The following is a 24359-nucleotide window of genomic DNA, read 5'->3' on the forward strand; positions in this document are numbered from 1 at the left end:
CATGTTCAAATGGATGAGAAGAATATGGTGCCACTGCCAAGTGAGAGGAGTGGGGGGGTCTTATTTTCAGGCACCAGTTTTAAACTCCTTGGACACCAAGGGGCGGTAGATGCTTTAGGTCAGGGGTTCTCAACGTTTTTGGCTGGGGACCCCCGAAAATGCTTTGGCCATGACTCGCATCTAACCAGTTAAGCGCAATACAAGCTCTTTCTGATATCCAAATTTGTGAAAGTGTGGCGATAACCAGAACTTCTGATGATCGTTTTTTTTTTCTTTTTTTGCACCTGCACCCCAAAATCTACTGACTGTCCAAACTACTTTGGACAGACCAGTAATAACGTCGAAACCTTGGCCTTTAGGATGTCGGCTCGATTTCTCTTTGCAACATTGCGACACCCTGTAGTATTCCCTCCCTGTAGTGAAAATGAGTAACAATGCAGGGCAAATGCATGATGAGCAACACGAGGAAGAAGCTGATGTGAGGAAAGGAAATGAGGAACGATCCAGAGCAGATGCATGGTGAGCAACTTGAGCAACAGAACGCTGTGGTTGCGCAGGAATTAAGAAGGAATCAAACAAACACAGCACACATACATGGGGAGAGACTTCTGTATTCATCACTTTGACCAGCAATTCCCAACCTGTAGGCCTGTAGGCCCACTGGTGGCAAAATACAAACTTTTTTAGATTTATTTTGGGGCTTTTAATGCCTTTAATTGATAGGACAGTAAGTTGACGGTGAATGGGGAGAGAGATGGGGAGTGACACACAGCAAAGGCCGTCAGGATCGGGACTCGACCTCACGACGCACTGTTAGGCCATATTGTGGCCTAGGTGCCCGGAGCGTTTAAAATGATAATATAACATAAATATTTTTTAAAAGCCAAAAGTAGCCGATCTACACGCTCACAGTATGTTGTGTTGCGACACGGTGTGAGCTTGTAGATTGGCTTTTGGCTGAAGGTTCACCCCAGAATAGGGATGATAGGGCCCATATGGTTAATCACCACAGTACAGTGGTCGCTTACCTCTGACCAGTCTAGGGCCAGCCACTCAGGGGGGCAGGTGTGATTGTTGCAGGGCTCAGTGAAGGAGGGCCGTGGGGCTGTGCACACCGAGTCATCCTGGACCTTCTCCTCTGTGGCGGAGATCTTTCTTTTACACAGCACGCTGCGTGTCTGCAGCCCCCCATTGCAGGTGCGGCTGCAGTCGGACCACTCCCCCGTCGACCAACTGAGGGGAAGCACAGAGGGAAGCCAGGTGGATATTTGTTTTTACTCCAGCTTAATTCTTCACTTAAGGAACGTGCGTGATTCCAACAGTCGGATGGAAACTCCAGTAGTAAGTTAGACCGCTGGACCCACAGGCATTCGCAGGGAGGAAGCATCAAGGACAAAACGTGTGTGTGTGTGTGTGTGTGTGTGTGTGTGTGTGTGTGTGTGTGTGTGTGTGTGTGTACATACTTGCAGAGGACAGTGGGTTAAGCACACACAAAGACACACAAGTTGACACAACACACACAAAGACAGCCACACATGTAGACGCACACAAGTGGGCAAACATAAATACAAACATATGATGATCATGTGAGCTTAGATCAAATAAATCACTTCTACAAGAGACTACTACAATTTAACTCTGAGAGAGTAAACGTCGTAAACATGTCAAAGTCAAAATGTTTACAAATGAAAACCTGTAGTTTGAGATCTACTCACGTCGGGGAGCATGGCTCAGAGTTGCAGGCTCTTTTCTTATCTTTGGGTTTGTTCTTCTTGTCACAGGAGTGGTTGAAGACCACAGAGTGGTCTGCCTGCTTCTTACAAACCACCTGCTGCAGCTGCACACCTGGGGAATATGCCACATAAACACACAATAAAAATATACGTGAACATTGAAATTTATAAAATTATTTAAATATTTATTTTAAAAGTCCGTTTACACTGCATTACATTGTTTTGTATTAATGCAAACCCCCAAGATGAGAAAATAGCTTGCAACACTATGGTGCCGCTTGCCAATGCATGCAGCAGTCAAACCAGTACTCTCTAGCTCTATTTTGTAGATTAGATTAGAGTTGAGCTGACTTCACCATGGCATGCGCGTTAATGTTTATGTGTGCCTAATTGCACGTATCAATATTTACGTGCAAAGTCTTGATGGGAAATGACACGAAAGATTGGATGGAGAGTCTCGCTATTTTCAGTTCACAACTCCCATCATCATATAAGAAAGTATAAATCAGGCTTGAATTTGCACTTGCTGTGCACATGTTAACAGGTCCCCTCTTTAGTCAGGGTTTTTTGTAGACATTGGTCATTGGATTGGATTGGTCATTGGATTGGATTGGTCATTGGGTTGTATTGGTCATTGGATTGGATTGGTCATTGGCAGCTTTGGATCATTAACACTAGTAGAGAGAGGGCCGTTGTCATCAAACCAAGGCCTCATGGTCTCTGAGCTTCTTAAATGCCTGATGGTTTCAACCACCACTCTAGTTTTCCAGCATTGAACATTCCATTCCCGTGGTTATTCCCTGGGTTCATGTTACTCTACAAACGAGTACAGAGCCATGCGGGGATTTACATTGTGTGTTTTCATGTGCCACTGTGTATGTATGTTAGTTTGTGTGCGTGCGTGCGTGCGTGTGTGTGCCGCGTGCGTCTATATTGTGTTTGTGAGAACCCAATATCCTCACACGGAAGGAAGGAAGGATTAGATAGATAGATAGATAGATAGATAGATAGATAGATAGATAGATAGATAGATAGATAGATAGATAGATAGATAGATAGATAGATGTGTTTTTTATTTAACCTTTATTAAACCAGTAAAATCACATTGAGACTGGGTCTCTTTTACAAGTGGGAACTGGCCAAGAGGCAGAAATAAAATTACACTTCAATACCACATCGTCAATGTTACATTTTAAACCAGCAAAAACATCCATAATACACCTTAAAGTACCTATGCATAAATACAACAAGTCACCTGTCCTACTTTCTAGTAGCAGGTCAAAATACACCATATACACAATCTGAATCGATATAATAAATATATAGGCTAGTACATATCCAAACATGTGCAGGTGTAAATCAAAGATGTAAATCAAAGATGATCCTTTTGAAACTTCTCAAGGGAACTTTCAAAGCCAGTCTGGACTGTAGATCATTCCACGACCATGAAGGGCCAAAGAAGGCCAGACATTTTTTACCCCCCTCGGATTTGAATGCTGGTATACTACACACCGCAGCCAAGCATTTGACCTGAGGTCTAGACTATTTTGGACCAAGTCGAATTTGGATGAAATGTAAGACGGCAGGTCACCCAGAATGGCTTTATAAATGAAAATATGCGTGTGTGTGTGTGTGTGTGTGTGTGTGTGTGTGTGTGTGCGTGCGCATACAGTGTACCTCCAGCGCAAAGTACTGAGCAGCGGGACCAGGAGGTGTAGTACCATGCATAACCACTCAGAGGATCCCTGCTGACTGGAGGGTTGAAGCGGTAGTGAATTCCCAGGTTCGGCTCCCTAACCAGGACCTACCCACACACACACACACACACACACACACACACACACACACACACACACACACAGCAAATAAGATTTTGTTTGCATGTGTGAATGAGTGCGTGATGGGCCACAAGGGGTAAAACACTGTTAATCCGGCCCTGATCATAGGCAATCAGCTTTGCGCTCTGTTATCACACACATCATCTAAAATAATTAATGAACACATTATGATACAAGTAAGACGCGCAAACGCGGGAAGCGAACGCAGCTCGTACATATTTGGGTTTTGGACGTATAGCTGCTTTGGGGACTCCTTATATGGTTATGGCTGAGTCATGGTGACGTAACAGCGGGACAGACACACAGACACACAGACACACAGACAGACATGATCTGCTAGGTCTCATAGTTAGTGCTCATTGTGTTCGCAATCATTGCGTTCGCAATGACTACACTTACAGATTCTAATGAACGCAGTCCTTCCATGACATACCCAGTAATTGCGACCTAAGGTCACAGTTAACTATGGAATCGAGGGCCTGGGCCGTGGCTCAGCGGTCCATGCACCTTGTCAGGTAGCCCGCGCCTGGCAATGTGCTGCGGGTTCGATCCCCCATTTCCTGTCAGCCCTCTATAAAAAATATAAAATAAAGGTGAAAGCCACAAAAAAAACACTATGGAATCGAGCATTTCCCGTCAGTTAGTGTGTCGGGCACCATATATGGTGCACAGGTCTCGTGACATCATGTGACATCATCAGGGATGTAGATGGGGAGACCCTGATGTCATAGTAAATGCGACCTGCTGTCGCAGTTAAGCCCATATATGGAGAATTGGAGATCCCTGATGTCATCACTATTGGCCAGCAACTCTATATCTGACCTCAAACCCTTAGATCTCCATATATGGATATATTTCAGAACCTGTTCTGACATTCCATATGTTGATCCTTCCACTTCGATGTCTCCCTTTTGACTTATACCTGTCCATTCAAATTTCAAACTCTAGACGGGCCATCCTCCAAGGTTATTACTGCAGCCACGCCCAGCAGCTGGCGAAAAAGGTTCTCAACAGGCCCGTAAATTAAGGCCCGGCCCTACCTGGGCCCTCATCAAACCCTGTACACTCAAGAGAGAGTCTCCGCTACCACCCTTAGATCTCCATATATGGAGCTGACCGGTTCTGACATTCCATATGTTGATCTGACCTCATCAAACCCTGTACACTCAAGAGAGAGTCTCCGCTACCACCCTTAGATCTCCATATATGGAGCTGACATTCCATATGTTGATCTGACCTGTACACTCTCAAGACATGCTCCTTATATGGCCAGTACAGAATTCATTCCATGTTGATCTGACCCCCCCATGCCGAAGCGCCAGCGATCGCCCAGCAATCTGCCGTCAACGAGGCGTGCACGCGACCTCGCCGTTTAGGGTTTCACACACTATGTGCATACGTCAGGAGGAAACCACCTAACTCCATATTTGAGGTTTTCCACTCTCACCATTTCCTGAAAAATGAACATTTTGGGTGGGTTCTTCCAGACAGCAGAGAGATGCAATGCAATGCAATGCAATGCATCTAACAGCAACATACTGTACGTGTATTTATTTGAAAGATTTCGCAGCAAGGCCACACATCATCGCTGCCTCTTACCAGGTACTTTGGCCTAATGGAAATTGGAAAAGCCAATAGGCTACATACTATGCAGTGCAAAGGCAACATTACACAGCCTTGGGCAGGTTACCTGAGATCTGTTCTCCGCAGAGCGTCCCTTTCTTGATCTCTAGGAAGACTTGATTAGTTCACTTTATTATTTGTGCTAAACAACATCCATTCTCACCATGACTATGAGTGTTATGTTAGTGGGCCCCAGGGCCTCCAAGGTTTCTGGCTCATCAGTGGGCCGTCGATAGTGGAAGGTGGTCCCCGCAATCTCAAACCTTCGGGGCGTGTCGATGGTCAGCTTCCCATTGATAAAGTACTGGTCTCCTTTACTCTTCAGCACTGGGACATTGAGCGAGACGGAAAAGAGATTGAAGCAAAGTGATGGAACAAATTAACGTGATTCCACTTGTCCTCGTTTTGCGTTGCCAGTGGAAACCAGGAGCTGTGACATTAAATTTTTCCTCAGGATGACATAAACACAGACAATCTTAACAGTTTCTGTGGAAATCAAAGAAGAATACACTTCAGACCAAATGATATAATATCATTATGAAGGTACCTGTGACATCTTATTGTCCGATAATAACGGTGTACTTCTGTCACTTCAAGTTCAAGTGTCCATTAAAAGTTAATGATGACAGTGTAACTTAATGAGCTCCTACCCAGGTAGTTGAGGGACACGTTGAGCTCCTGTATGTGGATGAACACTGACCCTTTAGGAATTCTGACCACCTCCTCATAACCTGAAACCCACGCATGCACGCACGCACGCATGCACGCACGCCACACACACACACACACACACACACACACACACACACACGCACACACACACACACACACACACGGTTCAATGTGGATACTTTTCTTTTAGTGTCTACTTACACAGAAAGACATATAGGAGAGCAGGGAGTAATGTATAAAAGCTACTTTAGTACTGTTTAGCTCTGTGAGTCTCCAATGGAATAAGCAGCGTTGACGGATTCCAACCACATTCCTGGGCAGCAGGTCTCAGTGGCTCAGATCAGTGCTAGAGAGAGAGAGCTAAAACGTACTAGAGACCATCAACTCGTCTTCTCTCCCTCTCTCCTTTTCCGACACCCTTACTTAGTTTTTACTCTTTCGTCCCTTCTTTTCTGTACACTCGTCTCTCCCTCCACCCTTTCCTCTCTCTTCTCTTCTCTCAGTTGCTATGCGGCCGGCCAGCCAGCTGGTCATCTAGCCAGGCACTGCAGCCCTGTAAATAACTTCAGCCTCGTTAGGAGGAGGAACGGTCGGGTGGGAAGGAGGGGCTGGGGTGGAGACAAATACAATAATTCCTTCCAGCACTGTGACCGCAGAGGAAAGGAGAGGCTTGGCCCCTGACCTTTCCATGGAGCTCTGGAGCGGCTGGACTAACCCAGTTCTGGGCCCAGGTTTCTAGACACAGAGCGGGAGGCGAGGGGTGTGTGTGTGTGTGTGGGGGGGGGGGGGGGGTGTTTGGAAGAACAGCAGAACTGAGTATGAGGTTTTTGGCCACCCGGCCTGGCCTGGGAAGAGGCAGCGCGAGAGCGACAGAGACAGATAGAGATAGAGAGAGAGAGAGAGAGATAGAGTGAGAGAGAAGAAAAGGAAGGGAGGGAGAGGTTCCTCTGTTAACAATCAGGGTCTGTGTGGTAAATAGAGAGCCAGCGATCTATAAACCCCCGGCCCTTGACCCTCCAGTAACCCTCAACGCCTGCCAGAGTCACAGACTGGACGGACACACGGTGATTGAGCAAGAGACCGCTCGCTTAAAAATAACACCGTCACATCACAAGCAGTTAAAGAAACCTAAAGAAACCTTGCCTATCAATAGGTGTCCTGGAGAACACGGTACACTACGTATGTCCAGAAATGACCTTTGATGTTTCTGGAATCCAAAAGCATCAGTAGATTCTCTAATGGAAAACTTAGCATTTTTTGCATTTTATGGTACATTTCTAGTGGTTTGGCCTGGTCTGAGGGTCATAAAACACTTCGCTCTACGTGATATGCTATGTGTTAGCTGAACATTTACAGCATTGGAGATACTCTGATGATATAATATAACTCAATTCAAGACCATAAACATAAAAAACATATCATTATGGTTTTGACTTGAGTTGCTATTCATTGACAGACAACCCCCAGCCCAGATCAGTTGGCTTAATGCTTATATCAGAGAGCTGCTGTAGAAATGATGACTGAACGACTCAAACCACAAATCCCTGCTGTTGCCCAAGTCCCAGCTCTGCAGCATGGACACTGGGCTGGTGTTGGAGACAGGGATGAAAGATTGGATGACTGAATGATTGACTGGAATGGAATGAGAGATATGGGACGGGATGGGGGAGCTATAATGGCCCGTGGTGGTGGGGTCAATAAAAGTGGTCAATAAAAGTATTGATCTTGGATAACGTAAATAAACCTCAGCTTGAACTTCAGGTCAGTACTAGATATTCAGCAGAGGTATCTGGAGGTACCGCTGGGGCTAGTCTGGCCACTGTGGTCCAAAGCATGGCCCCCTGCCCAGCCTGCCCTAGGGTGTGTTCACTCTGAGGCGTTGTTGGAAGAGGGTGAGCAGTGCTGACAGTGGGGCCGGAGACTCTGGAGTTGGTGTTGCGGGGGAAACGGAGCCCAGAATAGTTCCCCACAGCGGCCGAACCTCAAGCCACACGGGTTGGACCTCACCTAAATCTGTCTGCCACGTGTCCCTGGGTGGCTGGCAGATATAGAACAAACCATATATATACAGTACATGCATGCTTCATACACAAATATATGTACTACTGCTGTTTACACAGGCATCCACACACACACACACACACACACACACACACACACACACACACACACACACACACACACACACACACACACACACACACACTTCCCGGAAGACAGACCTCATCTACTTAATTTTGACTGTGGTGCCTTGAGAAGCCATTTGGCCCAGAGTGGAGTTGAGTATCAGGTACCTGCATGATGTTAGCCTACACAGTGCAGTCTATAATGAGAGACTAACAAACTTCCAAGGCCCTCTGTTAGAACTCCTCAGGAGGGAACAGTGAGTCAATGAAGTTCCAGAATAGAGCGCTTTATGTTCTTGTCATCATGGCCAAAGACTTAGGATGACTTAGAGCCTGTGACTGACAAGGCTAACATCCTGCACTGCTGGTTTAAATAGCATGTTTAAATCTGGACTGTGTTACTATGTTTAAACAATATTCAATCGCTAACCATTTATCATCAGAAACACTATGGCACACCAAGACAGTACTACAACAGGCGTTAACTGGTATGTAAGAGATTGTTCACCAGCTACAGTGTGTTTTATTTCATTTCAGCTTGATCAAAGTAATGCCTGTACTGTAACAGACGGCTGTGAATAGAACTCATATGTGAACAGACAACTGTGGGCTACGTTCTGCATATCCAGGGTCTTCTAATCCAACAAAATGTCAGAATTCCAAATACACAAGATGCATGTGTGCATTGTTGGAGAGCGGCACAATTATGTTGTGTAACATCTCAGGGTAAAAGCCTCACGTTAGCCCCTAATCTCATTCTCGGAAGCCTGGAGACTTTTCCAGAACTGAAGTCTGCCCCCCCCCCCCTCTCTCTCTCGACTGAAAGAAGGCCAAATTAGAGTTTTTATCTTGTCTTCACCATCTACAGAGCATCACCCACACATGTAATTTAAACCTTTTTCTTCTGTCTGAGCTGCAGTAACAAAGCAGCCCTACAGTCTTTGAGCAACCATGGCTATAGGGTTGGCTATACACTTGGCTTTAGTTTTTTAGTGTTGAGCAAAGGTATCGCTGACACTGAAGCAACGGTTTGGCTGGAAAACTATATTTCGACAATGGTTCCCAACCCTTTGTGGATCAGGGTCCACTTGAAATTCTCCAAAGTGCTCGAGGCGCACCCTTCTGACTACATCAGATGGTTGGGCTGTATGTGTATGTTCACTTGTAATATCCTCACGACCCACAGGTTGGGAATCGCTGGATTAGGGAGAGAGGCATAGAACGAGAGAGAAACAGTGAAAAATATGCAGCGACAGATGTGGAATACAGAGAGACAAAAAGACAAGCAGACAGAGTGAGGGAGTGTTGGTATCTTTAGCGTCGTACCTCCTTCAGGCAGCGAGTCGTTGAAGACACCCTCGATGGCCTCACAGCTGCTTCCGTCGCCCCCGCAGTTCCGGCAGCGGTCCTCGCGCACGTCCGAACCCAAGATGCGGTCGCAGCCCACGTGCTGCAGGGCAGGCAGGGAGGAGATAGGACAGGGTCAGGGTCATTTGGAGGTCGGGGGGGGGGGCGCAGGCGGGGGGTGAGAGGGCAGTTAAGAGTCTAGAGGTGAAAGGTATCAGGGGTCAGGTTGAAGGATTGTCTCTTGATGTGTTCCACACGTCTCTTCCAAAACAGATGACCAATCCGGTTTCTCTTCAGACATAATCGCTTTCATGACAATCTGAATTCCTTTTTGACAAAAATACCCACATCAGTCTAATACTTTCGCGTTGAGATCAGATCAGTAACTGGTACTTCCAAATCTAGTTAGCTAGTAGTTACCAATACTATCATTCTCATATACTATTTGTGTTACTTATATTTTAAGGACTTCGGTGTAGTAGAAATTGCATTGAGGGGTAAAACGGCAGCTTTGGGTTCAGCTGAACAACTGTGTCTTTGACATGTCAATTCACAGTTCAAAATGAAAGCCAGCCTTAAGAGTGAATCATTTCTTTTTTTTTATATATATTTTTTATCCCACGATTTTGTAACCCATTTTTCACCCCTGTGTCAATCATCTACTGTGATCCTGGGCTCTACACACCCTCCACCAACCTGGGGAGAGCAACGGACTCAAGAGTGAATCATTTTAATGCTTGATCAAGAAGGTCAGATGGGGTTTATTGTTGGTATCACACAGGAGTCTATCCCTGTTGCAAAGCGCAGAGACGGATTGCTGAGGAGGAGGAGTGCATGCCTTTTGTCCGACGGGGCATAGGTCCGATCCATTGGTCCCATCGACTATCGACCCCAAACCCTCACCCTAACCATAACCGCGAGCACGGGGCAGCACACCTAAACCTAACCCCAACCCTCTCCCGACCTCCAGCGCAGACCCTCACCCTAACCCTAACCTCCCCCGAGGCAGCACACCTAAACCTAAGCCCAACCCTCTCCCGATCCCCAGCGCACCTTGGACCAATGCACGTCGGATCATTGCTCCGTCGGATCATAGTAGGCCTTCCGAGGAGGAGCACCACACCTATCATCAGCTCCCAGAACCAAGCCGTGCTGCTCATATGTTGAGTTGGTGGTGCCCAGGATCAAACCCATGACCTTGAGGGTGAAAGGTGAGAGCTCTACCGACTGAGCTACCCGCTCACAAATGATTATCATTAACCTCCTAGGCAGTGGCAACTTTGAACAGTCAACTTAAATGGTTGGGACCAGCAACAGACCCCTAAAAAAGAACACATTCCCTTCCGTTACTATTGGCGGGATGGTGAGGCCAGTGACCGTCCCTCAGCCCCTACGCTCATTCAGGAGCTCCAAGATGAGCTCACGTACAGCTCCCCTCCCACTGCGGTGCAGAAACGGCGCATGGTTTCCACCAGGAACGCTGCTTACCCTTTTCTGCACATCGTATCCAAAAAGTGAAGGTCCGCGAATGAGCTAAACTAATTTTAATTTAGGAACGGACAAGAAAATCCAAGTTCACACAAATCCTTTAACACGTGTGCAAACACCATGTTCGGACAATGTTCTGACAGACAAGACCTGAAAAACAATCAATGTGTGTGTGTGTGTGTGTGTGTGTGTGTGTGTGTGTGTGTGTGTGTGTGTGTGTGTGTGTGTGTGTGTGTGTGCGAGCGTTCGTGCGAGCGTTCGTGTGTGTGTGTGGCTGTGTGCGCGAGCGTGCGTGCATAAACATTTTACATGTCTTCCCTTTGAGACTGAGTCTGCACAAAAGATTGAGCAATGATGTGACAAATGTTTGGACATGCAACACTGATTATGTTCCAGGACCATGATGCACTGAGAATACGATGCATTCTAGCATCCCCACCTATCACAGAGTCATGTTTCCTTTTGCACAGATTTATGTCTCAATTGTCTCAGTGCTCCTGAAAACTTTAACCCCTCTCCTCATCTCCATCCACATGTCCCCTCCTGAGACAGATTTGAACTGAAAGGTGGAGTCGTTATGGGAGCATGGCTTTCACCTGGGTTCACCTGCTCCTATCGCTTTCACAGATGTTTCAAATGTTTGCTACACTGACTTTTGACCAAGTTGCTGCTAAGGAGTTCTCTCTGGTTCGCCTCTGCAGCACCATGTTGTTAGCATATGTTCCCCTGGCTATGTGCCCCCCCCCCACCCCACCCCACCCCACCCCCACCTCCTGTTTCTCCCTCTATCCTCAAACTGCACCATGAGGTTGCAAACAAAGCTTGCGGGTTTCTCCTCCAATGTGTCTGAATTTTTATGCACGCCATAAATACTATAAATAAGAAAGGGAGAGAGAATGAGACGCATATTAAATTACAAACAGAGAAATCACAAGAAAGAGAAAAGTATGCATCGGGCAAGACAGAAAAAAAAGAAGATGCAGAGTGGCCAGAAGAGAAGTGAGGGAGAGTGAATGTGTATGGCAGCCAGCGAGCAGTGTAGACAGACTAACAGCTGAGCCGGAGGGTCACTGAGTTCTTAAACTGAGCAGAAAAGAGTTGGGTAGTGCAGTGAGAACAGTACAGAGACACGCAAGCACGCACGCACGCACGCACGCACACACACACACACAGAAAGAGAAAGGAGGAGATGTAGAAGGAGGAGAGGAGGACAGAAAAGGGCTGTTGATAAACAGGGGGGGTAGTGCTTAATCATCAGAACGAGATCCCACTTTGCTCTACAAAACTCCAGGAAACCACAGAATAACAATTTGGATGTTTTGTGGTTAAGTGTTGTTCATGGTCTTGTTTTTTGTTCCTCCCTGCGTGTGCAACCACCCCCCCCCCCCCCCTCTTCTGTCAGAGTCCAAAATCAACAGGAGGAGCAACTATCACCAAAGTATCACCATCTAAACTATGCACTATTAACACCAGCTACATTCTTAGTTCTGCAACATATGGGTTGAACCTGGGAGCCAAATTATATTGCTTGGCTTGTTTTGTAGTGGATCCCCACAAGACAGGGGTGCCAATATGTTTTAATGAGTCTGGGTCCCAGGACCACACTCAATTTCCTGTTTAGGTCCCAGGCTGGAAATGTTTTAAGAAGCCTTGATCTACGTCAGTGGGTCTGACTCCAGGCAGAACCCCCCCCCCCCCCCCCTCCCCAAAAAAAAAGTTGAATCTGGCTTTATCGTTATTTAGCGGTGAGAGAATTAGAATGTCAATAAAAGAAAACTACTACGAATGAGGCTGCTGTTTTCACTTTGTCACCTGATCATGGTTCAACAGTAAAATGTGTAAATCGGATAGTGCACGGATGGAACCAAATGGACCCCTAAGGTCATTTGGTTCCATTTGTCCACTATCCGATTTAAATGAACACAGAATTTCAGACTTTCTCTGGAAAACTACGAGAGCGAGTGAGCGTTCACACATGGAACCAAATGAACCCGTATACACATTTGTACACTTATCTCATGGAAATGAACACAGGATTGTGTACACTATAAACTACACACTACACACAGTGACATGTTTTGCAATACACTGTAAACTACTCATCACATGCATTGTATCTCCACATCAACATTTCAATCACACACACGCGTGCGCGCACACACAAATACATGCTCATAGTCACACATATGAAAACCTGTCAACTCACCTTGCATTCTCCATTTACACACACATCTAAAGTTTCATCTCGGCAAGGTGTGCCATCCACCACAGCCGGAGCACGCTCAGTGTAGAAGTTGTATCCTTCCGCCAGACAGTTTAAAGAACAAGACTTCACCCCTCCTAGACACACGCACGCACGCACACACAGAGAGATAGGCAGACAGACATGCAAAAACACAAATACATACTCATACTCATACTGTACACAAAAACACAACATAAATAGTCAATTAATGTTCTCAAATAGTAATTTAATCAAATCTACGTTTTTCAAAAATAATTCAAGAGTTTCAAGACTTTTCAAAATGGGAATCAGAGTTGGACCCAAAGCATCTGGCATCGGTTAGGCTCTATAGAAAGAAAGCCATTTATGTTTTACACAACGTTCGCTCTGCTGCGTTGAGTTAACAACATTACTCTGTTCATTCAAACAGAGAAAACAAACGGCTCCCACAGGATGCATTTTGACATGCTCCAGTGACACCACGCCGCTGTAAGAAGGCTTTGTACAGTGAGTGAGTATGAACTGTATACTACAGTATGAATGTGTCCTGCATTCATACTGTATACTACAGTATGAATGTGTCCTGCATTCATACTGTATACTACAATATGAATGTGTCCTGCATTCAAGAGTCTAAGCAGCGGGTCATCTTGTTACTACAGAAAGGCAATTGTTGGGTATATCTAGATTCCCAATACTCCTGGATTAGAGTAGTTGCCTAACAATGGCACACAAATATCATGCCAACTTTTCAAGATTTCCGCAAGTGGCATGTCACTCACTGGCACTGCCCTACGGGTTGAGACAGTGTCACTGCCCTACGGGTTGAGACAGTGTCACTGCCCTACGGGTTGAGACAGTGTCACTGCCCTACGGGTTGAGACAGTGTCACTGCCCTACGGGTTGAGACAGTGTCACTGCCCTACGGGTTGAGACAGTGTCACTGCCCTACGGGTTGTGACAGTGTCACTGCCCTACGGGTTGAGACAGTGTCACTGCCCTACGGGTTGAGACAGTGTCACTGCCCTACGGGTTGAGACAGTGTCACTGCCCTACGGGTTGAGACAGTGTCACTGCCCTACGGGTTGAGACAGTGTCACTGCCCTACGGGTTGAGACAGTGTCACTGCCCTACGGGTTGAGACAGTGTCACTGCCCTACGGGTTGTGACAGTGTCACTGCCCTACGGGTTGAGACAGTGTCACTGCCCTACGGGTTGAGACAGTGTCACTGCCCTACGGGTTGAGACAGTGTCACTGCCCTACGGGTTGAGACAGTGTCACTTCCCTACGGGTTGAGACAGTGTCACTGCCCTACGGGTTGAGACGGGGTTATACGAGGTAGAATCACCAGACCAGGGATCAGTGATGTAACCACCACCACACAAACACCTAGACGCACACGCACACACACACACACACACACACACACACACACACACACACACACACACACACACACACACACACACACACACACACACACACACACACACACACACACACACACACACACACACACACACACACACACACACACACACACACACACACACACACACACACACACACACACACACACACACACACACACACACACACACACACACACACACACACACACACACACACACACACACACACACACACACACACACACACCTTTTATTCACCAGCCTGTCTTGGTTTCCATGTCTGAGTTATGGCCAATCATTTGCCATAAGAGAGCAGCAGGAGGAAGGTGCTAAACCCTCACTAATTCCTACCTGGAAGAGGAGCCGTACGAATGAATGCCTACTGTACGTGTTTAGTATGAGAGGCCCCTGAATGAATGCCTACTGTACGTGTTTAGTATGAGAGGCCCCTGAATGAATGCCTACTGTACGTGTTTAGTATGAGAGGCCCCTGAATGAATGCCTACTGTACGTGTTTAGTATGAGAGGCCCCTGAATGAATGCCTACTGTACGTGTTTAGTATGAGAGGCCCCTGAATGAATGCCTACTGTACGTGTTTAGTATGAGAGGCCCCTGAATGAATGCCTACTGTACGTGTTTAGTATGAGAGGCCCCTGCGGTCAAGTGGTTGGATGAGGAGGTGCTTATTATACTGGTTCCTGGAGGATGCTTGAATTAATTGGTTACTACATCCTTATGTTCACATAATGATGCACGCATATGCACGACTGCACATCCACACCATAGACTGTAAAAATAAAATAGGTACACCCACACCCACACCCACACACACACACACACACACACACACACACACACACACACTTGCAACTAAAAGCACTCATTTAGATATGCGCAGCACAGCTTAAGTCGATTACTCAATTTTCTCTCCGTTCATTTTCATTTGAGCTGGATGGATAATGGATATATAATATATATCTACAATCCACCCAGCTAGCCAACAGCTCTACAATTTGAGTGGCTGTTGAAATCACTCTAGCCTGTGTTTGTTTGTGCTGGCAGTAGTGAAGCAGGTACAGTATGTACTGGGAAAGCTTGAGACAGACAGACACAGAGAGAGAGAGAGAGAGAGAGAGAGAGAGAGAGAAAGAGTGAGCGAGGTGCACTGTGCAGGGCAGGGATAACTAGCAGGCTAGAAGACGACAGTGGTGAGACCATGGAAAACTACAATTCCCAAGGTGCCATGCTTTGCCAGAACAGTCCATAGTAAGAAAGAGGCTTGGGGCAGTGTGTCTGTCCCCAAACATCCAAGGTTCGAATGTTCGCTCGTTAGGGTTGGCACTCGAATCTTAATGAATGGGTTTGAACCATTCGTTTTCTTTTTTCCTTTTTTATTAACTCGAAAATATATCTCTGCGATAATGTGATATGAGCATGTCAAAAAAAAAAAGTAAGTTTCTAGTGCATTCCTGTCAGAAGTTATGTCTATCTCCTTTTTCTGCTGTCCCTCTCCAAAATCCCCTGTGCACATTAATTGTGCCCGGTTAAAAACGAGAATGATACACACTATGAACTGACCATAGACAATATCCCCTTTACAGCTCTCTCTTTATTAACGAATATAATTCGCCACAATCGCCAGCCTAGGCTGGACAGAAAGAGTCCAGAGAGTACAGACAATATACTGTACCATACTATTACTAGGCTGTTGCTCTGCGCTCTAATGCCCTCTCCACGCCGCGCACCGTGGCGCATGAACAACAACAACTCCACGTGGACCCACGACGACCCACGTATGAATTAGATAGTTTATAAGAAATGGCACGGCGGCCATCCTTGCAGGCAGTGACAGTAACAGAATGAGAATCCTGTAGTGTAGGCTGTAACCTGTTCATTTTGGGGGGCTTGTTGATGATGAATGATACTATGAAACTTAACAATTCATTAACTAGTACTCACCTAATGACGCCGCCACGGAGGATATATACCATGTTTAACGTAATTCCAAAGTGTTTAGCCTACATTGTTTAATTCATAGACGCATGCGGTTTTTATAAACTTTGGCTAAAAGCATGTTGTTGTTATTATTCCACTAACACCCGGCACTTCTAGTCAAGTAGACTGTCATGGCAGCTGATGTAGTAGACGCAGGATAGTGGGCTTGGAAGGATAAATAAATCACACAGAAGGCAGGAGAAATAAACTCCGCAGACAGTCGGGGCTTTATTATTTTTAAATCTTGCCAACAAAATGGGGAGGCCCCTGGAGGCTCGAGGCCCGTTTCAATTGAAACGATTGAAACATATTATATGTTTCAATATGTATATATAAGGCCACCAATGTGTGTGTGTGTGTGTGTGTGTGTGTGTGTGTTGGGATGAGACGAGAGAGATTGATAAAGAGCGGGGGAGACGCGCTGTGCGCTCTGATCGAGACGGTTATTTTTTTAATGAATTAGAAACAAATGATCCGAATGTTCACTCGGAAATTCCTGCCGAAGTTCGAGTCCTAAAATAAGGGCTAGGGTACACTGTGTGTGTGTGTGTGTGTGTGTGTGTGTGTGTGTGTGTGTGTGTGTGAGTGTGTGAGTGTGTGTGTGTGTGCGCGTGTGCGTGTGAGTGTGTGCGTGTGTGCATGCGTGCGTGCGTGCGTGCGTGCTTGCTTGCGTGCATGCGTGGTAAAGTCTCCAGAGGCCCAGTGGACTCTAACTTGGGGGGGACTTATGTATGGACTGCTGGACTGTGCACAACAATGTGCACTGGCTCACAAATAATATATATATATATATATATACTCTGCAGATTTTTTAATGAACTGTCGTCCTTGGCCGTCTGCGATGAGAGAGAAAGGCCGTCTGTGGCTCAAGTGAACAGAATGGAGAGAAATGTACAGACAAAGACAAATAGAGAGAGACATGCAGAGACAAGCAGAGGTGAGAGGAACTGCCTGGCCCCGTGTCTGGCTGCATAACAGCGAAAGGAAGACAAAGGGAGAGAGAGGGAAAGAGTATAAGACTGCAGAATGTTCAAGGTCCAAGGTTGTGCTTTATTCTTGTGTACAGGTAGATAAGAGTAAAATGTGTTTTTGTTTGGCTTCCTTCAGACAATGCAGCAGCATAGATAACATCAAACAGCAGACACAGCAAAGTGAGCAAAAAAAGGGATAGAATAAAGAGTGCAAAAAAGAGTAAAAAAAAAAGAGTATCATATGTACATGTGCATGTTTTCCCTGTAGTAGCTAAGTTAGGTGAACTTTGTGTGAACTTCACAGTAGGCTATGTTCCATATATAATGTACAACAAATGCAGAGGCCGTATAGAGAAAATTGGTGAGCGGTTTCAACGAGCCTGTGTGTGACTGTGTGTGTGTGTGTGTGTGTGTGTGTGTGTTTGGTGGTGGGTAAGGGTAGATGGACATGAGAGAAGTAGACGAGCAAGGTAAAAGGCAGAGTAGGAGAGAGAGACGAAGCGAGTGTAGGGGGTGGGGGGGGGGGGGTAATCTGGCCTTTAGTGCGGGGCAGAGTCTATGGCACTGCTCGTATTTTAACAGCTGCAAGGGATTTCCATTGTAAAATCAGCTGACTTGATGAAAGGAGCACTTGTTGCCTGAAGTTGGAGCAGGCCAGACCCAGCCATCTCTGTAAGCCATTATGTTATTGGAGGGGGCTAGATTAAAGGCAGTTATGTCGTCGAAACTATTTATCTTTCTCGTCCAGTGTAGCGCTCATCAGGCTCAAGGAATTTTCTCGCAAGGCACCGGGGGATGCGTGGCTTCGCAGAGCCAGCATCTGCAGAGCAGACAGGAGAGAGGTTTGCCGTTTGCAGCGTTCCTTCCCTCTCCCTCTCTCCACCCCCTTCCCTCCTCACTTTGCTCCTCTGCTCACCGTTCTAGCTGCTTCCATCGACACTCCTGCTCGCTCGTTCTTCTCTGTTCACTTTCACTAGTACTTTCACTCTCTCTTTCCCTTCACTTATCCTCTCATGTACTATACATGGTTCTCTGCATGCCATCTCTCGGGTTCGGGTGCGTGCGTGCCTTCCTGCCTGTGTGTGTGTGTGTGTGTGTGCGCGTCTTGGGTCATCCCCCTTTAGTGGGGGTGAACCTTGAAAGAGATCCCCACTGAGAAAACAAATCCACACACGCTCACTCACACTGCTGCAATTACATCTGTAGTGATGTAACTGTTGTTGGGCGCACAGTTGTATCCCCCTCTCCACCACACACACACACACACACACACACACACACACACACACACACAAACACACACACACACACACACACACACAGAGAGTGGGATTATTTACTCACCCCCTCTGTAGGGTTTCCAGGTGTAGAATTTCCCCCGGAAAGGAACACTGTCAAAGTCAGAGCACTGAATCTCCCGGAAATCCTGAGAGCCTGTAGGGCACTCCTGTAACACAGACAAACACACACGCATGCACGCACAACCACACACAACCACACACACACACACACACACACACACACACACACACACACACACACACACACACACACACACACACGGGCACACATGCACATACACACGTACAAGCACACACAATCACACATTCGTGCAAAGACAAATACAAAATGTCAATGATGATTACAAGTAAGATGAGCGTAATGACAACAATGATACAGAGCAGCGGGACGTACGTCAATATTGCAGGATCGGAAGCGCTTCCTCTCCCCCAGACAATATTTTCCACCAATGGTTGGCCTGCAACCAGACAGACAGACAGACAGACACGCACACAGGAGAACCAGGCCAGTGAGACACATCTGAGGACAATTTAACGAGAGCTCTCCTCCGTCATATCGCCACAACTGTGGCTTCTGCTGCCAGGTCTGCCCTCGTCAGCCTGCATGCTTTCAATCTGCTCTGTCTGCCCTTTTATTGCCCCATTGTCTCTCACAGATCGTCACTGCGATACAGGCAGAAGATTTATTATTTTATTCTCAATCGTGCCATAACATACAGTTTATAGGATATGAAATCTTTCAGAAGAAAAGCATTAAAAAAAAATTGAAAGGTTATTAAGAAATCCCTGAATTTGATGAATTTACTGAATTTAACATTCTCCAGACAACTGGAAATAGGTCGGAATTCCCTTACCACAGTAAGAAGTAGGTCGGGAGTGGCTTATTGTCGGTATCAGCCGGTAAAACGCAGGAGTCTATCTCCGTTACAATGCGCTAGACCCCTGCACTGGGAGGGGGCAGGGGTGGAGGTGGAGCGCCACTACCATCAGCTACCATGCAGTACTTCCCACACCCAAGCCCAATTATTTTTAATAATTATTATTATTATTATTTTAATATTATTTAATATTATTTAATATTTTCAAGTCACATAGAGTCAAGAATAGCATACAAAAATTAGTATTTTACACCTCCCTCCCCCCAGTGTTCCCGCTCCGAAAGAGCCACAACCCTGGTATATCATACCATTAACACATTTAGTACCGGAACTGCATCAAAATAAAGGCGCTGCTTGCGCCGGAGTAATCGCCAGAGTAGTGATCGCTTCCATTTTGAAAGCCATGAACCGGAAATACTTTCTTAAAAAAGTTGACTGACAAAGTGCCATCACAATCTCCAATCATCTTAATATATTTATATACGCTACAAAAAGAGTTCATATTTTGCGGGAGAGACGGATGAGGAGCAGAAACGCAGCGCCAGCATATCGATCCATTCATCACCACGGAGAGCGCCCTGGATGAGGAGATACGAGTCATTCTTTCCGCCGCGCTAACATGGGAGTCAATGACAAGCTAATAGTTTCACAGAGCGTTAGCATACGGCAAGCGAAAAGCGAAATGCCAAAAAAAAAAGAAGTAATTATTCTGAATATTATTATCTCGCCCCGCGTCGTTTGGACGTCGCTAGGACGTCCACAGACGTCTAAGGCTCCAATCGGTTCCAATCCTTATGACGTTTCAGGACGTATTATGTACAAAATGTGTTAACAAAACATTGAAATAAAATGCAGATTAATATACATATTCAAAAATAGAAGAATTAATCAAATATTACAATCACAATACTCATAATAGCTCTTCCGTTGCTCCAGACTGTATATGATGGAAGCATTTGTAAATTGCGAGAGGCAACAGTCTGGCAACGCAAGACTAATCATAAATGCTCACTGTCACAAAAAACACAGTAAACATACGAATCTAATGTTGTACAGTTCTGTGTCGAATGTTAGGGGGTAAAGTGTAAATATTGCATTTGCTTACAATTACAATAGAGAGAGAGAGAGTGAGAGAGAGAGAGAGAGAGAGAGACCTTACCTGGGACTGTCACAGTGTCTGATGGAAGAGGAGACACCTCCTCCACAGGTCCTGCTGCACTCCTCCCAGGGAGACCAGAGTCCCCAGCCCCCGTCCACGCCCTCAGGACGGGTCCCATAGGCCACACACACCCTCTTGTAGCACCACTGGAATACACACAAGCACACACATACATTATATACAGAACATAACCAAGGTTCCAGCACTACTGAAGCAATAGGCTATTAGTATACAACTACAACTGGATGACTTTCAAAAAGGCTATTAGTATACAACTACAACTGGATGACTTTCAAAAAGTTCATGATAGCAACAAAGGACTGAGCTGAAAGGCATTGGACAGTCCCACCAAATTAAATACACGTGAACATTACCCAGTGGTAAAATGGCTTTGAATTTCACGCGGCTTATACTAAATCGCAGTAGTTAGGGTTTTAATTTTCTAATTTATCCATCACCCAGCAGCCGACAGTGAAAAATAGATGTTAAATAGAATAAACATTTTATGCACATCAAGCAAAAATTGATAGCGGATGTTTTCGATATCCTGATCTGATCACCTGGTAGATCAAAAAAGGTGGTTGCCAATATATACGTATATTATACCGTACCCCTTTGTCAATGGTGTTGGTCTGGCATATGGTTCCCTCTGCGGCGGGTATGCTGCTGGTGATACAACGGTTGCTCTTGCTCATGCACCACAGCTCAGTGCAGACTTCCTGTATGTGTGCGTGTGTGTGTGTGTGTGTGTGTGTGTGTGTGTGTGTGTGTGTGTGTGTGTGTGTGTGTGTGTGTGTGTGCGTGCGCGTGCGTGTGAGAGAGTGAGTGAGAGAGAGAGAGTGAGTGAGAGAGAAGGGTGAAGAGACGAGGGAGTGAGAAAGAGGGACATAGAAAGAGAAAGTCAGAGAATTAGAAACAGATAAAAGAGGGGAGGGAGAGAAAACAGAGAGCAAAGCTGTCAGAGTCCATATACGCTTATTACAGAGAGAGACAACAGTCAACGGTGGATCCACTGACCCATAGAGCAAAAGGCAGGGACTATGGTTCAACTCCCTGCCCTGCTCCCACTGGTGCTAAGGTGTTTAAGGGGCCTTGCAATGGCTATAGCATATGAGGACTGTATTTTATTATTAACACATGCTCGGACCACATAGTATTAACCCATTCTGACCGGGCACCCATTTTGGTGTTAGCATCATGTTATGCTTTAGCTATTGAAAAATAGCAGATCTACAAGCTCATATCGCGCCACCGAGTGGCGCGATACGAGCTTGTAGGTCTGCTATTTTTGAAAAATCGAAGAACGACTGACATTTTTCTAGAATCTGATCTCAGGTCAGAATGGGTTCATCAGACCAGTGTGTGTCCCAGTGGAAACCTCGTATGAATCTGATCTCAGGTCAGAATGGGTTAATAATAATGAGTCCATAAAGTACTATGCCATTCCAGATGTCCATTCGCTCAGCGGCCGGCCCCATAAAGTTGACCGTCCAATAAAGCAGATGTTATTCAGTAAAGGTAGCTCACAGGATTGTTCATGAAGACTTGGTAGTGAAGCCAAATAAAACCAGAGGGCCACAGAAAAGGAATCAAGAGTCAGAGGCAATTGGATATTCGCCATGGCCAATATTATTGAGTCAACATACAGTAAGCACTGCGCCTGGCATCCATATTTTGGGCATGTCATTATACAGTATAGGTAGGGACATCCCTAGTATCAATATTGTATCCATATCATGATATTAGACTGGATATTGTCTGTGATTTGGGATATTGTACTCTTGATATGGCATAAACGTGTTCTATAAAATATAAATAACAGATCGGCAGATGCTCAAAATCAAATGATCAGAATCGGATATTCCACTCTTACGTTCTTAGCTTACGTATGATTCATGATAACAATTATTTTTATGTATATGATGTATTGCCATGTTTTTTCGTTCTTGCTTAATGTAAATTGTAAATTGGATCCGGAGCAAAAAAACCTGAGTTTAAAAAAAGTTAAAAACGCTCACATGTTGTGAGCATGTTATTTTCATCACGGGACACAATCGTATGACAAAGTATGAAGTAGGGATTAAGTTTAAGGGACATATATACACCAGTCTATGATGAATAATATAAAGAGAAAATATAGTAGGCCTTTACTTTGAGTGATCTAGTAATCTTTTAAGTGATCAAAATAATTGAGAAAGAAATGACCATAAGAAGGTATAGGCAATGATAAGTGTTGAAGGATAAATTAAAGGTGAAAACAAAGAAGAAAAAGTACACACCCCATATTTACACTGTCGGGATTTGACACCGTATTGGAAGCGGCACTGCTCGTCTGCGTCGTAGGCCTGTCCCGGGGCTGTGGTGGGGTACACAAACTCCTGCTTGGGGGGGACGTTGTTCAGACAGGAGCCCATGCCTGAACTAAAGAAAGAAGAGAGGAAGGTGAACTGAGGGTGACAAGAGTAGTTAGGAAATAATACAACAATGCTCATCTGGACCTTTGACAACCTACAACTTAACCCATTTAGGCCTGGGAACGATTCTAAAAAATGTCTTCTAAATCATGACAGTTTTCTGAAAAACCAAATATGTTTCTGTGTCAGTGGTGCTCAATATTTAATGTCAAGGACCCCAAAAGTTATAATATACCTCCGACCCCCCATCTGAAAATATGTTGTTCCAGGGACGCCCCAGAAGCAAATTATTTGAATAAAAAATGTTTGCTGTGAAAGAATCTATGTTAAAAAAATTGCACATTTTGACGATTTAAAACAAATAGCAGATCTACAAGTTCATAGCGCGGCACTCGGTGTCGCACTATGAACTTGTAGTTCTGCTATTTTTAAATAGCTAAAGTGTAACATAATGCTTTAAAACACCAAAAGGGGTTCCAGACTTCCTGCCCAAAATGAGTTAATGAATGAATGAATGAATGAATGGACAATAGGGCCCTCTGTGTTGTCATGGTCAGTCAGCAGGGTCAGTTAATCAGCACTTATCAATATCAACTATTGGTTATTTTCATGCACTCACTCCAGGAAGTTGGTGATGTAATCCCTGCTGCAGGCGGACCAGACAAAGGGGTTGGTCTTCATAGTGATGTGGGCCGCCATCAGTTTGGCCGTCTCCTGACTTCGCGACCCACAGGCGTTCCCCACACCGTCATGGTTCATCCCAAACCTATTGGTAGGGACACATCAGTGGTGGAAAAACTACACTATGTCGGGAATATAGAATATCAAAATGTACTTGAGTAAAGGTACAAAAGTATTGGCATCAAAATGTACTTGAAGTACCACAAGTAAAAGGACTCATTGGCGCAGAATGTCCGTTTCACATATTTTCTAATGTATACAAATATTTTGAAAATAGCAAATCTACAAGCTCAGTTAGCTTGTAGATCGGCTATTTTCAAATGGCCTATAGGGCTGAAATGGTTGCCCGGTGTCGAGTCGGTCGGACCCACGCTCTGGACAGGGCCCTATACCCATGATGATCCATGGAGCTGGCCTGTTCTGACATCATTCTGACGTCTGCATAGACTCCATATTTGGGCATGCCTGACAAAGAACTCCAACGGGCACCACTCT

General features: G+C 45.5%; 1 protein-coding gene across 2 annotated transcripts in view; it reads right to left on the bottom strand.

The window, feature by feature from the left end:
* The window catches only part of adamts10 (ADAM metallopeptidase with thrombospondin type 1 motif, 10), a 70458-nt gene that overhangs the window by 7844 nt on the left and 38255 nt on the right, over positions 1-24359 (bottom strand). For both annotated transcript variants that reach the window (XM_080770372.1, XM_080770373.1), the window contains exons 11-23: positions 23803-23949; positions 23049-23190; positions 21381-21488; positions 20770-20915; positions 19127-19190; positions 18776-18878; positions 13034-13167; positions 9319-9442; positions 5845-5925; positions 5358-5521; positions 3411-3537; positions 1716-1845; positions 1029-1233 (exon numbers count right to left, since the gene is read on the bottom strand). In XM_080770372.1, the coding sequence (XP_080626498.1) occupies positions 1029-1233; positions 1716-1845; positions 3411-3537; positions 5358-5521; positions 5845-5925; positions 9319-9442; positions 13034-13167; positions 18776-18878; positions 19127-19190; positions 20770-20915; positions 21381-21488; positions 23049-23190; positions 23803-23949 (1675 nt within the window). The remainder of the gene's footprint in view (positions 1-1028; positions 1234-1715; positions 1846-3410; positions 3538-5357; positions 5522-5844; positions 5926-9318; positions 9443-13033; positions 13168-18775; positions 18879-19126; positions 19191-20769; positions 20916-21380; positions 21489-23048; positions 23191-23802; positions 23950-24359) is intronic.

This window comes from Protomyctophum bolini (genome assembly GCF_963924005.1).
Source record: "Protomyctophum bolini genome assembly, chromosome: 8".
Classification (NCBI taxonomy): Eukaryota; Metazoa; Chordata; class Actinopteri; order Myctophiformes; family Myctophidae; genus Protomyctophum; species Protomyctophum bolini.